Source organism: Hippopotamus amphibius, chromosome 13, assembly GCF_030028045.1.
Source record: "Hippopotamus amphibius kiboko isolate mHipAmp2 chromosome 13, mHipAmp2.hap2, whole genome shotgun sequence".
Lineage (NCBI taxonomy): Eukaryota > Metazoa > Chordata > Mammalia > Artiodactyla > Hippopotamidae > Hippopotamus > Hippopotamus amphibius.
In genome coordinates, this window is record NC_080198.1 from 11,182,457 (window position 1) to 11,198,113 (window position 15,657).

Here is a 15,657-nt window from a genome sequence, read left to right on the forward strand (position 1 = left end):
ATTGGATATACGTCATGTCTCTCTTCTCAACCTCTCAAAGAAGCACCACACAGATCAGCCTCATGGAAGAATTAGGTCATCCTTTGATAGATGGAGAAACAGGCTCAGAGAGGCTCAAAAATTTGCTTATGGTCACACAGCATATCAGCAGTGGAATGAGCATCTCTTTTATATGCCAACTAATAGACAAGAGAAATACAATGATAATAGCAAAAATTAACTGAGCACTTATCATGTGCCAGGCACTGTTCATGTGCCTTTTATGCGTCGCTGCATGTAATCCTCACAACAACCTCTTGATGTGGACATTATCATCACTCCCATTTTACAGATGATGTAATAGAGGCACAAAATAGCTAAGAAATTCACCCAAGACAGCCAGCTAGTGAGTGGTGCAGGCAGCATTCAAATCTGGGCAGTTCACTTCCTGAGTCTGTGCTCATAACCAGTACTCTACCCAAAGCCATCCCGGAAAGGGAATGGCTAAAAAAAAAAGTAACTCTCGAGACATCTCAGGATGACCACGACCCATCTTTCCTTAGGGTCAGTTCCCTTTCACCCGTTGATCAAAGACTATACGAAAGCCGGTATCCAGGGCTGGAGGGCTGCAAAACTCATCTTCCCAACCCCCTCCACTCAGACACAACCCATGTGGCGTCTCATGAGACCTCGCCCCGGGGCCCCATCCCGCTACGTACGTGCAGTTTGTTGAGCAGCACTGCGTCTGTCGTGCTGTTGGCTCCTGGCTTAGCAGCTTTCCAGAACTGCTTCTGAGCAGAGTAGCGATTCATGGGACATAGTTTAAAGAGGCAATCTAGAAGCGAAACGAACAAGGAAAAATTGTCACTGAGGAAGTATGTACACTCAACCTGTGGAAAAAACTTTCCCCTTTTATTTCTGTAAGGCATTATAAATTGCATGTAAATATAAATGACAAGTTACAAGGCCCTTTTATAAACCTCTCCTTTGGCTTTTAATTCTCACCACCACTATGTGAGGTTAGAGAGGAGGAAAAGGAAACTTTTAGAAAGTAAGTCACTTGTCTGCTGTCACACAGCCAGTCAGTGGTAGAGCTGGGACTCTGAGTCCAAATCCAGAGCTCTCAGGGCTGCCCCCGAGTGATCTCCTTTCCTTTATGATGAGCACACTTAAGGGCAGTATTCTCACTACATGCAACAGCACATACAAGCATTTGTGGATATAAATCCTACTCTCTTCAATTTAACTGCATTTTGAAAAAAAAAAAAAAAACAGAAGCTTATTTGGAAGCACCTCCTTGGGCAATGGTCTCTTGAGTGTTGTTTACAAGATGGTTCTCTGGGGAGCAGGAAGAAAACAGATGAACCTGCACTGAGACATTCTGTCCCTCTCTCTCAGTGCATGGTGGTGTGCTTCTGTCTAGGAATGCCTGGGCTCGTGGCTTTTTACATTGTTTTATGTAGTACAACTAACTCATAGAATGGACTAGTGGCTTCCAAAGATGTCTGCAGTGAAATCAAGATACCGAAGATAGTAGAAATGCGAACCCCACAAATAAGAAAAGGGAAAAGTAATGATGATCTAATCAGAGCTGAGAAAAAGTCACCCAGCTATTAAAAACCGTTTAAAAAAACATTTTAAATGTTGTCTCTAATGATGACTATTACTCTTAAAGTACCCATGTGCCTTAAGGTATTCATGATAATATGTTAATCATGATTAAGAGTACACCACATGGGGCTCAGTGGTTAAGAATCCGCCTGCCAATGCAGGGGACATGGGTTCGAGCCCTGGTCTGGGAAGATCCCACATGCTGCAGAGCAACTAAGCCCGTGCGCCACAACTACTGAGCCTGCGCTCTAAAGCCTGTAAGCCACAACTACGGAGCCGGAGTCCCACAAGTACTGAAGCCCGCACGCCTACCGCCCATGCTCTGCAATAAGAAAAGCCACCCCAATAAGAAGATTGTGCACTGCAACAAAGAGGAGCCCCCGCTCTCCGCAACTACAGAAAGCCCATGCACAACAAAGACCCAACACAACCAATAAAAATTAATTAATTGAAAAGAGTACAGCACATTATTGTTTAATCTTAATCTTTTTCATCAACATATATTTTCCTGTTTGCTTTTATAATGTATACAATATATTGTATAGTAACACGTATATAACTTTTAAACACATACACACACACATAGTTTAGGGGTATTTTTGTCAAAATTTTTTGATAGGGATATGCCATCAAAAAAGTTTAGAAATAACTGCTCTAAAAAACTAATTAAAATTAATGCTCACTCCCTGAAAATTTTACCATTTGACACATAGGATTTGCAAATGGTATTTGCAGAGTACCATTAATAAATTTGGAATGAACACCTAGATTTGGAAAAACTGCCCTGAAAGTAGATCACAACAAGCTTTTAAAAAATTTAATCGGCCATCATCAAAAAATCTAGAAACAATAAATTCTGGAGAGGGTGTGGAGAAAGGGAACTCTCCTGCACTGTTGGTGGGAATGTAAGTTGGTACAGCCACTATGGAAAACAGTTTAGAGGTTCCTTAAAAAATCAAAAATGGAACTACCATATGACCCAGCAATCCCACTCCTGGGCATATACCCAGAGAAAACCAGAATCCAAAAAGAAACATGTACCATAATGTTCACTGCAGCACTATTTACAATAGCCAGGACATGGAAGCAACCTAAATGCCCAGCAACAGATGAATGGATAAAGAAGATGTGGCACATATATACAATGGAATATTACTCAGCCATAAAAAGGAATGAAACTGAGTTATTTGTAATGAGGTGGATAGACCTAGAGACTGTCATACAGAGCGAAGTAAGCCAGAAAGAGAAAAACAAATACCATATGCTAACTCATATATATGGAATCTAAAAAAATGGTACTGATGAACCCAGTGACAGGGCAAGAATAAAGATGCAGATGTAGAGAATGGACTTGAGGACATGGGATGGTGGGGGTGAAGGGGAAGCTGGGATGAAGTGAGAGAGTAGCATAGACATATACACACTACCAAATGTAAAATAGATAGCTAGTGGGAAGTCGCTGCATAACACAGGGAGATCAACTCAATGATGGGTGATGCCTTAGAGGACAAGGACAGGGAGGGTAGGAGGGAGTTGTGGGAGTGAGGGGATATGGAGATATATGTATAATACAGCTGATTCACTTTGGTGTACCTCAAAAACTGGCACAACAGTATAAAGCAATTATATTCCAATAAAGAGCTTTAATAAAAAAAATTTAATCTATTAACAGTACACTTACTCTTATCTGTTCATTGAAACATTCTCTGAAAGGATGTTGAACAGGTAAATACCTAGTTATCGTCTCAGCCAAATAACCATCTCAAAGTAAGAAATATTCATTTGCTCTCAAGTACACAGACACTAAGACTTTCCTCTAATTCAGATCACCCTTTCTTCTAGTTGGACTCAATGAACTTTTACTAAGTACAGGGCACGCAAATGCTTGACATTGTTTAGAAAAAAAATTTTTTTAATCATTTAACCATAGAAATAAAGGGTACTTTCTCATTTCTATCATCTCCTTCATTAAATATTTCAACCTGGTCACAAGCAGCTACAAGATAAATATAAGATCGGTAATATCCACTTTTATCAAGAATATAATCCATCTACTAAAAGTAATTGTTAGTGCACATGAAAGACACTATCCAGGTCTTTATTTATTCACTTGTTTAAGTTTTGGTACTTTATTTTTATTATTTTTTATTTTTTTTACTGTGTTGGGTCTTCGTTGCTATGCGCAGGCTTTCTCTACTTCTATCGGCAGGGGGCTACTCTTCATAGTGGTGCACGGGCTTCTCACTGCGGTGGCTTCTCTCGTTGCAGAGCACGGGCTCTAGGCACGCGGGCTTCAGTAGTTGTGGCTCACAGGCTCTAGAGCGCAGGCTCAGTTGTGGCGCCACCACAGAGACGTCCCTATCCAGGTCTTTAGAGAACAAAGGACATGGTGGGAAACTGATTTAAAAGATAGGTCTGCTCTCTCCATCTCTAACGAAAGTCACAGGTCATTGTTATTTACAACATCAGTGGCAACTTCATGACATCACTGAAAACCAGTTTTTCTACCACTTTGATACATGTGACCTCTCCATTCACCCTGAGAACAACCACACACAGTCATGAGACTACCAGCCAGTGTTAAATGTCCTATCTTTGGGGACTTCCCTGGTGGTGCTAGTGGTTAGGAATCCACCTGCCAGTGCAAGGGACACGGGTTCGAGCTCTGGTCCAGGAAGATCCCACATGCTGTGGAGCAACTAAGCCCGTGTGCCACAACTACTGAGGCTTTGTTCCACAAGTACTGAAGCCCGCACACCTAGAGCCTGTGCTCCACTACAAGAGAAGCCACCACAATGAGAAGCCCACGCACCACAATGAAGAGTAGCCCCTGCTCACCACACAACTAGAGAAAGCCCATGCACAGCAACCAAGACCCAACACAGCCAATAAATAAACAAATTTATTTATTTTTTAAAAAGTCCTATCTTTGATACAAGACATTTGTGCAGGGCCAGGGTGACTTCCTTGATAATCACAAGACTTAATATCAAAAAAAAAATTCAAAACACTTAAGTTGCCAGTATTAATATCTGACACATGACTTTTTATGGATTAAATGAGGTTACTAATTTCAATTTTCATCAATAAGAAGATATTGAGAAAAAATAATTATTCTTCCCTCCAACACAATTTATAAGATGATAGCTAACTGGTATACATTACCACCCTACCCCATCCATAATGTGACAAGTTGATTTGAGGATCAGGCTGGATCTGTAACACCAAGGGATTAACATGCAATGGAAGGCACCATTTTACAACTGTTTATGGTAGAGCCAAGTCAGGTACCCCACTGAACAAACCAATGGACCACAAACAGGCTCAAAATTTCAGATAACTTTCCATTCACCTGAGATGAGCATGTGAACTGAAGCACTGTCAATCCAAACAAAGCCTTGCTGTAACTTCCACACCAACTGTTTTTCTTGGGTAAAACAGAGCACTGTACTGCATTAAGCATTTTTACAACCAACCGCCTATGTAAATATAAGAGATGCTAACATACTAGTAACAGAAGCAAATTAGCCTTGCTGATTTTGTCCTGTCTTCCCAGTTGCTTAGCAACTGATTCAAAGTGAAAATTAAATTAAGCAATTCAAATGTGATGTTAAAGTAACCTTCTGAAATTCTGCACTTGAGCGGTTCTATATTGCCCTTTGCTATTTGGATGGCCCAGCAGGACAAAATTAAAGTTCTGCTGGATCCTAACACTGTGCTAAGGATAGAAATGCACAAATACAGGGAATCCAGTGGAAGAGTTGTACCTATTTGGGGGAAGCAAGTATGTATGTGTGTGTATATATATATGTGCATGTACACACACACACACACACAGTACTTTGATCACACCCCAAAGAAATGCCACAAAGATCTCTTATGTGACAAGTGTTGTTTTCAGGCCTTTAAAGAATAAACTAAACTAAGCTTTTAAAAAACTACTTTGGAATATTCCTAAGCTTTAGCAGATGCCACATTGGGCTCGCAAAGCAGAAGTGAGCTGAACAGAGGGGCTGGGTTAAGTGTTAAAGGGCACATGGGCTGGAAACAGGCCATCGGTGATCCTCCATGGTTTAAGGAGCATTCCAGAACTTGGTTGGAGGGAGAACACTCAACTGCTTAGCAGATGCGTTAACCACGACCTCAGGACTTGAGGTGCTCGGTTAAGGGAATACAAGAGCAAGAGGAGCCACGGGTGTGCTTGGAGCCCACCTTAGTGGGGTCCCCAGGGGAGTGAGAAAACAAAGAAACCAGCCTCAGAGGGAGTCACACATCGGGGACTCAGTGCGAGAATAAAGCCTGTCAGGAGAACGGCCGAAACGCCCCAGCTCCTCCCTGTCCTTTGCTTCCTTAGAACTTTGAACTGTGGGATGTAAGTTCCCTGACGGCAAGGACTTGTGTCAGTTCTGTACACTCCAGTAACCCAGGGCCCAGGGGTAGCATAGGGCCACAAGGGTGGTTGTTGAAGTAAAGATTGAAAGGTGCTGAAATCCCCGGGGCTCCAAAGGTGACGTCAGGTTTGTCCTCCTAAATCACTTCCAGCTTTGAGCCTCCAGGAATCTATTCGTGAATCCAATGACTACTTATTAAAGTGCCTACTAAGTGCTGGGCACATTACCAGGGGCTGACACTGTAACAGTGAACAAGATGCACATGTTTCTTAGTGTAATCCTAGTGATAGCAAAAAACTAGTCAAATACACAAGCTGAACTACAGCAAGCTAAAGGACTACGGAGGTAAGAATTATCTATCGACCCAATAGAGCTGGTGTGGAGAAGAAGCACTTTACACGGGATCATCAGCAAAAGGCATGTCCAAGGCATGTCTCGGCTTCTGAGCCGAGAGCTGCAGGGTGAGAAGGGGCCCAGCTTTGATAACGACGTGGAAGCAATGCCTTCCAGGCAGAGGGAATAGCAAGCGCGAGGGCCCTGAGTTGGAAGAAAATCTTGGTGAGGTTAAACATGAGGAAAGAAGGGCTGGAGGGCAGTGGGCAAAGGGAGAGCTGCAGGAGACATCTCCGGAGAAGCAAGCAGGGGCGGCACCCTGCAGGGCTGCGTGGGCGGTGGGGAGCACTGCTCCTCATTGTGGGAAGCTACCAAAGGGCTTTAAGCAAAGAAGAACCCGGTTTATGTCTCTACGGGCGCTTTCATCTTGGTGACGGTGCCCACCAAGAAAGGGAAGGCCGGGAGGGGGTGGATTTAGAGAACAGGAGAAATCAAGAATCTTATCTTGGCTTTGCTTGGTTTGAGATGCCTGTGAAACAACCAAGCTGAAATGTTGAGTGGGCCATCGGTCCACTAGCAGGTTGTAAAATACAGGGCAGTCAGTAATTTAAGGGGATGGAGGCAGAAGAAGAGGAAGGATGGGGATGCTGGAGAGGAGAGGAGAGTTGAGGAAATCCGTACGACAAATGCAATGTAGAGACTCTCCTCAGCTGGGGAGAACGAACCAAACCTGGAGTATATGTTAACTGAGGCTTACAAAAGCTTGAACTTGATTCAAAGTTTTCAGAGGGCAGAATAAAGACCTTTCCTCTCCTTTTCCCCTCCCCCCCCCAACAAAATACCCCAACACAATGAAAATTAAAAGCAAAAAAATGCAACTTCATCTTCTAAGAAACTCAAATGCATCTTCCCAAGCTGGAATAAACGAAGATGAAAAGAGGATGGAGGGATGGAACTTGAGAGGTAGAGGGCGGTATCTACAGTGAAGGTGCCCATGAGAAGCAAGCTTATTTGCCCTGTGGAACCCTGGAAAGGCTCAGGACTCCACGATGACACTGGGCAAGCCCAACCTGCAGCAGGGACAAAGGGCCCATGAGCTGAGGCCCAAGAGTGACAGATCATCCCCTCTGCCTGCCACACAGAAGTTTGATGAGGCTTTCAGAGGGAGAGAACACTAGTGAATGCTACAAAACAACCAGGTAAATAAGGGCAAATGAGATTATTACTAACTTCAGGAGAAAGCTGCATATTAAAATCTAGGATGTCTTTAGCTCAACAGTGAACAAGATTTACACAGTCATAAAAATCTAAGACTAAATATTAATTTATCCATAAAAAGTAATACAACTTTAATGGGAGGATGGGGAGAGCAGGGAATGTTGGCAGCCACCCTCATTTATAATAACAGGAAGTGATATTTAAAACAGACTAATCTACAGACATGAAGAGATGCACACCATCTAGAAATACAGTGGTAAATACCAGAAGAAAATGTTAAAATGTTTTAAATTGTTGCCTTTGAAAAGTGGGAAGGCATGAGGTGTCAGACATAGGACTGTTATTTTTATTCCGCATTTTATCAATATTTGACTTTTTAAAGTTCAATTCACATAACATAAAATCAACCATTTTCAAATGAACGATTCTGTGGCATTTAGTACATTCCCAATGTTGTACAACCACCACCTCTATCTAGTTCCAAAACATTTTCATCAGTCCCAAGAGGAAACCCTGTATCTGTGGGTTTGAAGCAGTTCCCCCTCCAACCCATGCATCCATGAAAATCTTTAACTGTTATAAACGACCTTTTTATACTAAATCACTGCTCAACATCATAGTGAGATATCACTTTACACGACAGGGTGACAAAAGGCGATAAGCTGGATAACGCCAAGGACCACAGGGGTGTAGAAACCTTTCTGCACTGTTGTTGGGTGTGGCTAGAAAGGAGTCAAATTAAGTAAACACATGTAACCTCTAACATATAATCCAGCAGTTCTCTGCTGGGCATACATGCCAAAGAAATGTCTCCAAGGTCGCCAGATCTCGCACTTCCACATGCAGAAGGATGTTCCAGGGAAAAGGGCCATGAGAAAGCACATCTGCTCTGGAGCACATCGGCCTGGAAGCAACATTAAACTTGGGCTCACAGACCATCAGTGATAACCAATCACATGACCCCCCCACCCCCATGATACCAGGAGCTAAGAAATGCACTGAATTCAGCTGAGTGTGCGGGAAGAAGAAATGAGTTGGCTGTGGACCTGAGCAACCCCTGCTGCAGTCTGTCCTCCAGGTTGCCAAGCACCCATTTCACGGTCTCTCACCCCATCCACCAGCTGATGTGGTGGCAGCTAACTAGGCAAACAGGCCCTTCTCACACAGAATTTGAGCTCTTCTAACCCACCTCACTGATCAAAGAGACAAACACTCAACAAGCTATCACTTTTTAAAACCTCTTCATTCAGCCAGCATATAAAAATGCAATTTTACATAGGGGGAAATCAAGGGTAGATGTATGTGAGCTCAAATATGAAAAATTTCAGTATTGATTGTACCTTGCCTTCTTCTGAAAGAGGTAAGAGAATAAAAATTTCAGAAGGAGCAGACAATATGATTAACAAAAGAAAGAGGAATGTTAGTTCCCCACCAAGGGAGTTAAGATGTCAAAGAAGCAATGAAAGGCGACAAAAAAAAAATCGTTAAGATTTTAAGGACTCTCCCAACTCGAAACTTGTGCGACAAACAGTTTCACAAAGGTAGAATTTATCTGCCTTCTGTATCATCTTGTCCCTGGTGCATTCAGTAAACATGGGATCAATGAATGAATGAGTGGGTACTCAAGGTGGAAGAATGCTCTTCAACGGCAGTTCACAAAAGGAAAAGCTACTCCTATTTTCCAACAAGAGCCTTCCACGAACAAGTAAGTCCAGCTCACTGTAAGAGGAAATCACTACAGCACATTGTTGCGTCTGCTGCGTGCGAATTGCATTTCCCAAACCAGGACAGAAGAAGCCCTTTGAAGTCCCGTGACATTTCCCAATCAGGACTGCCAAATCAACCTTCCATTACCTGCCTGCCGAAAACACACACACTGTTCCTGAGAGACAAAGGACAAGGTTTTTTCCCATTTAGGTGACCAGATGCATTTTCTGAGTAGAAAACTCAGCCTGAGGACACCCAAGGTTGCTCTCCTATACCTTTATCATCTCTCCTGGTTGCAGGACAACCACTCACAAACACATTAAAAAACTAGAACTATAGGAAGAAACTTCCCTTTTTGACCTATGTTAGCTTGGCCAATTAAACTTTTATTTACCTTTTTGCAAGGATTATTGACTATAGATCAACTTTAACCCAGAGAAGAGAAATAAAAAATTAGTTGGGAAGGCAAGGGCTCTTCCCATCGTGGAAGACAAAAGGGACCAGGCGTTCCTTCTAGAGGCAGCCTGAATATAGGTATCTGCCTTTGCTTGGACAGTTGGAGCCTCTGGCCTAGACTCTGCACCTGCACAGATAAAGTCCCAGCGCCAGTTAAAGACTGCTCGTGGGAGCAGTGTTGGATGCCCAGGGGAAATGTAGACAGCCTGCCTCCCTCAGCACCTGAGTCTGCTTTCCTGCCGCCCTGCTGACTCTGTGACTGATTGATATTCTTCCAACAGTGTCCTCTTTGGCTTAGGTTAGTCAGTTTCTGTCGTTTGCAACCACAAGTCCAAGCTGACCCATAGAGAAATAAAACATATTGCACTCTGCTGGCAACAGAAATAAACAAATGCCAAAATAATAATGAGAGACAAGGAATCTGGGAACCCAGGTTCCAGCCCTGGCTCCACCACTCACTAGTGGAGCAGCCACGGCCAGGTTACTAACGCTCTCTGTGTCTACACGTCTTCCTCTAGAGAACAGATCATCCCCAAGGGACCCCAGAGCCCTAAGATCTGATGAAGTTTGTGGAAGCTTATAGACCATGTCAGACAAGTCACAGAAAACCCAAGTGTGGCAGCACTGACGTGTACAACAGATCTGCCACCTGGAGGACTTGCTTTAAATCTCAGCTCTATCCCATGTTAGTCCTATGATCTTGGGGAAAATTACCTCATCTCTGTAGGGTTTTTTTTCTTGCCTATAAAAGGGCAATAACCACAATGAGTAACTCATAAGCTAACCTAAAAGATTAACTACTTCACTTAAAGCACTTAGTACAGATTCTGGCACAGAGTAAGTGAATATTAGCCACTCGGAACAGATAAATGAATTGCATCTTCAGGCTATGATGAGATGTGCACAGCTACGCCACCGTGGAAACAAACTACTCTTCTACCTAACAACATGGATGCATTTCACAAACATTATTTTCAGTCAGAGAAACCAAGGCAAAGAGAGTCCATTTATACTGAACGAATCCATTCACATGACATGCGAGAACAGGCAAAACTTAGCTACAGTCCAAATGGCAGTTATCTTTGGTGGGGTATTTCCTGGGAAGGGGCACTTTCTGGGGTGCTGGAAATGTTCTCCTATCTCAATCTGGGTGGGGGTCATGTGGCTATCAGTGTATTTAAAACTTCATCAGGCAGTGCTCAGATTTAAGCTTTGTGCATCTTTATGTGTGTGTGTATGTAACACCTTAAGGAAAAAGGAAACTGAAATAGTAGCTATCCTCCAAAAGGAGGATGATCTTACTGATAATAGAAAAACAAATTTTCCCTTCATGTAAAAGGTTAACAATAGTGTCTGACTCCCGCGGCTGGGAAAACACGCTTTGTTTTGTCAGGGTTTGGGCTGGGCGCTTGGTGGCTCATAATGGAGAGCAGGAAGGGCGGAAGCGAGATGACATCACTGACTCCCCAAAGGGCTGCCGTCATTTCTTCACCTCAGGACTCTCTGGGCAATGAGCATTCCCTGGCCCCAAGCCCGATGCCTGGAGGGACTCTGACCAAGGGAGGCTTTTCCCCACTGACTCCCTGTTCTATCCAAGTAGTTTTAAACCATTAACAGGCAGTGGTTTTAAATCTGTAATGAAATGCCATTGTGTCTGACAGTTGCTTCAAAAGTATTGGGGAGAGAGAGGTAGGAGGATATAGATGACATGAGATTGGCCATGAGCTGATAACCGTAAAGGTACATATTGGGTACATGGAGGTTCCTTACACTACTACTCCCTCAATTTGTATACGTGCTGAAATTTTTGTATAATCAAAGATATTTCAATATCTTTGAAATCATCTAGGAAATTTATTTTCAAATGTGAAATTTTTATAAAAATCAATCAAGTATTCACCAAGTTCAAAACAAGGCTATTTTAAAAAGAGGAAGAAAGAGAAGAAAGGAAGAGAAGCAGGGAAGGGAAGGAAGGAAGGAGGAAGAAAGAAGGAAGGAAGGGAGGGAGGGAAGGAAGAGGGAGAAATTGGTCCAATTTGCCAATCTACCTGAAAAACTAATATATTCTGGAAAGGAGAAAATAGCTGGATGGACCTGTCAAATAAATACAATAGTCAGAAATGCACAAAAAAAATTGAGATGGGATGCCCAGCTCTACGTTAGATGTGTGAAGAGTAAACAAAATCATGGAACTTCAGGTTAAAAACCTTGCTATGTAGAACCCTACATGCTCAGTATCTCTCAAGGCAAATGAAATCTCACGGTGCATAGCCCTGGCTCTTTCAAAAATTACAGCACATGTGAACCTCTGAGGATATGTCACATTTCTACAAAAGGGCATTCAGAAGGTCTGGAACATGCCGTCTGAAAAGACTTCAATGAGCTATTGGGTTGGTTATCCCAAGATCCTCCTGGAAAAATACTTTTGCCATCAGAAACTTTCATTACACGAAGGAAACGTACGCAGTTTCTCCTGAATTTGATTTCTCCTTCATTCAACAAACATTTCTTAAGAAGCTGTGTGCTGGAGACACAATATCATTAGAACCTGATCCCTGAGGGTCCTCGGGGGAAACAGGCCAACAGGTAACTCCAGGATGTTTGGAGCGGAAGAGCACCTAACCCAACCCAGGGAGACATGGGAGAGACGGTGGCAGAAGGTCTTCTCAACTGAACTCTGCAGCAACTACTGCTCAAGCCAGTGGGCGGGGCAGAAAGAAGGATGGACGATATAGAAAGAATGAGAAGCTGGAGAAATCTGTTGCATTACACATAGCACATCACCCCCAGAATGAACCAGCTTTTCTGCGGAGTGAGCCAGACCTCCTGATATGGCCCGTGGTCTAGAAGATAAAGGCTAATGATACTGCCAACCTGCTGGCCCTCCACTCCCCCCACCCCTGCAGCTGGGCAGGGCAGGGGCACCCTTTGACCCCCTGAGCGCACTTCCCTCCCACGTCCTCCAGCTGGTATTCAAGGCAACCTTGGCCGACTGAGCAAAGCTGTCACTGCTGGTTTGTATCCATTTCTCCACAGAGAGGCAAGAAGGCAAGTAGACACCAACAACCAAAGGAAGGTGCCGCCCCGCTGAAGACCTAGCGACCCAACTCTGGGTCCCTCAGTGCTTCCAACCCATAATTCCCCAACCAGCCCCTTTCACATATGATCTGGGCCACTCTCTACACATTTTTTTTTTTTTTACATATTAAGCATAACCACAATGAACAGATTACTTCCAAAGGGACCCTTTCACCAACCCTAACTCAGCGAAAAGGAACTAAGTAAACAAATCAGGAGTCACTCAAAGATGTCATATATTTACCCTAAATAAACAGAAAAGTCATCCTCTTAATTTATGTCGTGACTTAGGTTTCTTTTACTTACATTTGATTTTTAATCCTAGTGAACACAGCCTACCATCAAACAGCCTTTCTAAGTCAAAATATCTCTCAAGAAAAATGATCGTCAAGCTTATTCTCTCCTCCAGAACACCTACCTGAACGACACGATACATTCCCACCGAAAATAGTGGCTTATTACAGAGGCAATTCTCCAGGAAGGCACCTCAAGAATGACCCCTCGCTTCGAAATTATTATACCAGGGTTTCTCAGCACCAGTCCTGACATTCTGGGCATCATCCGTAATTCTTGGGTGGGGGGCTGTCCTGTGCATTGCAGGAAGCCTGGCAGCATCCGTGGCCTCTAAATTTCAGGGGTTAGTAGCACCCCATCTCCCAGGTCTTACCATCAAAATTGCCCCCCCCGAGAACCACAGGATTAAGCCTTCCTTCCCATTCTTCTTAAGAATCAATATCCTGAAGTTACCCAAAATGACAAAAGGGATTTTGATAAAAGACCAGGGGCGCGGTGTGGGTGTGCATTCCAGACCCTTTCGTATTGTCTCAAAACCACCTTCTTTGTTTGCTGTATTAGAAACCCTACTTGCCAGCGAGAACTCTCTTTCTAAAACCGACTTCCCTGCCTAAAACCCTTCGGGGTTGTGAACCTCAGCCCTGGCTACTCCTCACAGTCACGTGGGGAACGTTTATGCTACCAGGCCCTGGCCCCTCCCGAGAGATTCTAACTTACTGGAAGTGGGGGGTGAGAAATTTCCCCTCCCAATCTCCCCAGGAGATTTCAACAGACAATCACTCCTTGAGGATTTCACGTGACAGCAGTTGTGTTCAAATTCACAAGTACAACAATCATAGTCGCCAGGGGATTTTATCAATACAAATTAATACAAATGCCTGGGGGGAGGGTCGGGGCCGAGGAATTGCCATTTTTAACAAGTTCTCCAGGTGATCCTCCTTTTTTTTATTGCAGTATTGTTAATTTACAAGGTTGGGTGAGTTTCCAGTGTACAGCATAGTGATTCAGTTATATATATATATATTCTTTTCCAGATTCTTTTCCTGTATAAGTTATTATATGCAAGATAATGAGTAGAGTTTCCTGTGCTATACAGTAGGTCTTTGTTGTTTATTTTATATATACTCGTGTGTATCTGATAACACCAAACTTCTTATTCCTTCCTTCCCCCTTTGGTAACCATAAGTTTGTTTTCTATGTTTGTGAGTCTATTTCTGTTTTGTAAATAAGTTCATTTGCATCAATTTTGTAGGCTCCACATGTAAGTGATATCATATGATATTTGTCCTTCTCTGACTTACTTCATAAAAAAGAATGAAATAATGCCATTTGTAGCAACATGGATGGACCTAGAGATTGTCATCATAACTGAAGTAAGTCAGGTGATTCTAATGTGAATTGTCCCCAGCCGCACTCTGAGGAACACTAACCTGTAGAATACATGAATTCTAAGAACAGAAATTCTCAAACTTGAATTTGTAAACCATTCATCCATCTGAGGATCTTGTTAATAACATGAAGGCACTGATTCCGCAGGTCTGAGGACAGGTCTGAGAAGGTGCATTTCTAACAAGCTCTCAGGTCATTTGGAAGTTGCTGCCCTGGCAACCACTTCGAGTAGCAACCTTTCAAGCAACTGAAGTCACTGCCAGCCACTTGGATTCCCCAGTCCTGTCCCCATACCTCAAAGAGCTTAGCAAGCAAAGCATTCAGATGCCTCAGGTGACAGCATGGTGCAAAGAACAACAGCTGGGGATGCGTGGTCTTCACTTGGCCCATCCACTTCTCTACTTTCATTTCTTTAAAATGCTCCTCCAATAACGACCCGCTCCCACCACTCCAAACACTTACAATTCTCACAAACGTGCCATATGTCACTCTGCTGTATTTTTAGCAAGTTGTCCTCTCTGCCTGAAATTGTATTCCCAGGTCACCACCTCGACCAGCACCACGGCTGTTTTTTTGACGAGGCCACTCTTCACCCCGCACGTGCTTTCAACTTACTTCAGAGTCCAGCTCCCTAGAGAAGACCTCCCTGTTCCCCATCCCACCCCACTCTGCTACGATGCAGAGTCATCACTCCCCTCTCCAGGATCCCAAACAGTGCCTTCCTCCCTTACGATCTATGTAATAGGTACGTGGACCATAAAGGACTTGTCTATTCAGCGGGAAAAATGATTTCCTCTGCCCCGGATTTAAAAAAAAAGAAAAAGGAAAGAAACAGCAAGACATTAACTAACCTAAGTTGCAAACAGTGCCAATTCATAAATGTAAAGTATCTAAACCCTTATAATGATCAAAGCTGCCAGTGCTATTTCAGGCCAGGTTTCCACGCCCCCACTCCCTTCTGACTTACACCTCCATCCTCCCCGCCATATCCCCACCATGCCTACTTCACTTTCAGATCCCAGCATGATGGAAACAGGCAGGAGGGGAGAGATGAGGGCCAAGGAGAGCAGCAGAGTCCTTCCCTGGCTGGAGGTATCAAGCTGGCTTCACACTCCAGCCCTGGATGCTAGATACTTAGAGCTCCTTCATTCATGAGCACTTTTCCTTCGATTTTTATCTATAAATAATTGCGGATGTACAG

General features: G+C 43.4%; 1 protein-coding gene across 1 annotated transcript in view; it reads right to left on the bottom strand.

Moving 5' to 3' along the window:
• Nucleotides 1-15,657, bottom strand: part of ITPR1 (inositol 1,4,5-trisphosphate receptor type 1) — a 314,399-nt gene that overhangs the window by 201,127 nt on the left and 97,615 nt on the right. The window contains exon 5 of the mRNA XM_057706415.1: nucleotides 699-814. Within this exon, the coding sequence (XP_057562398.1) occupies nucleotides 699-814 (116 nt within the window). The remainder of the gene's footprint in view (nucleotides 1-698; nucleotides 815-15,657) is intronic.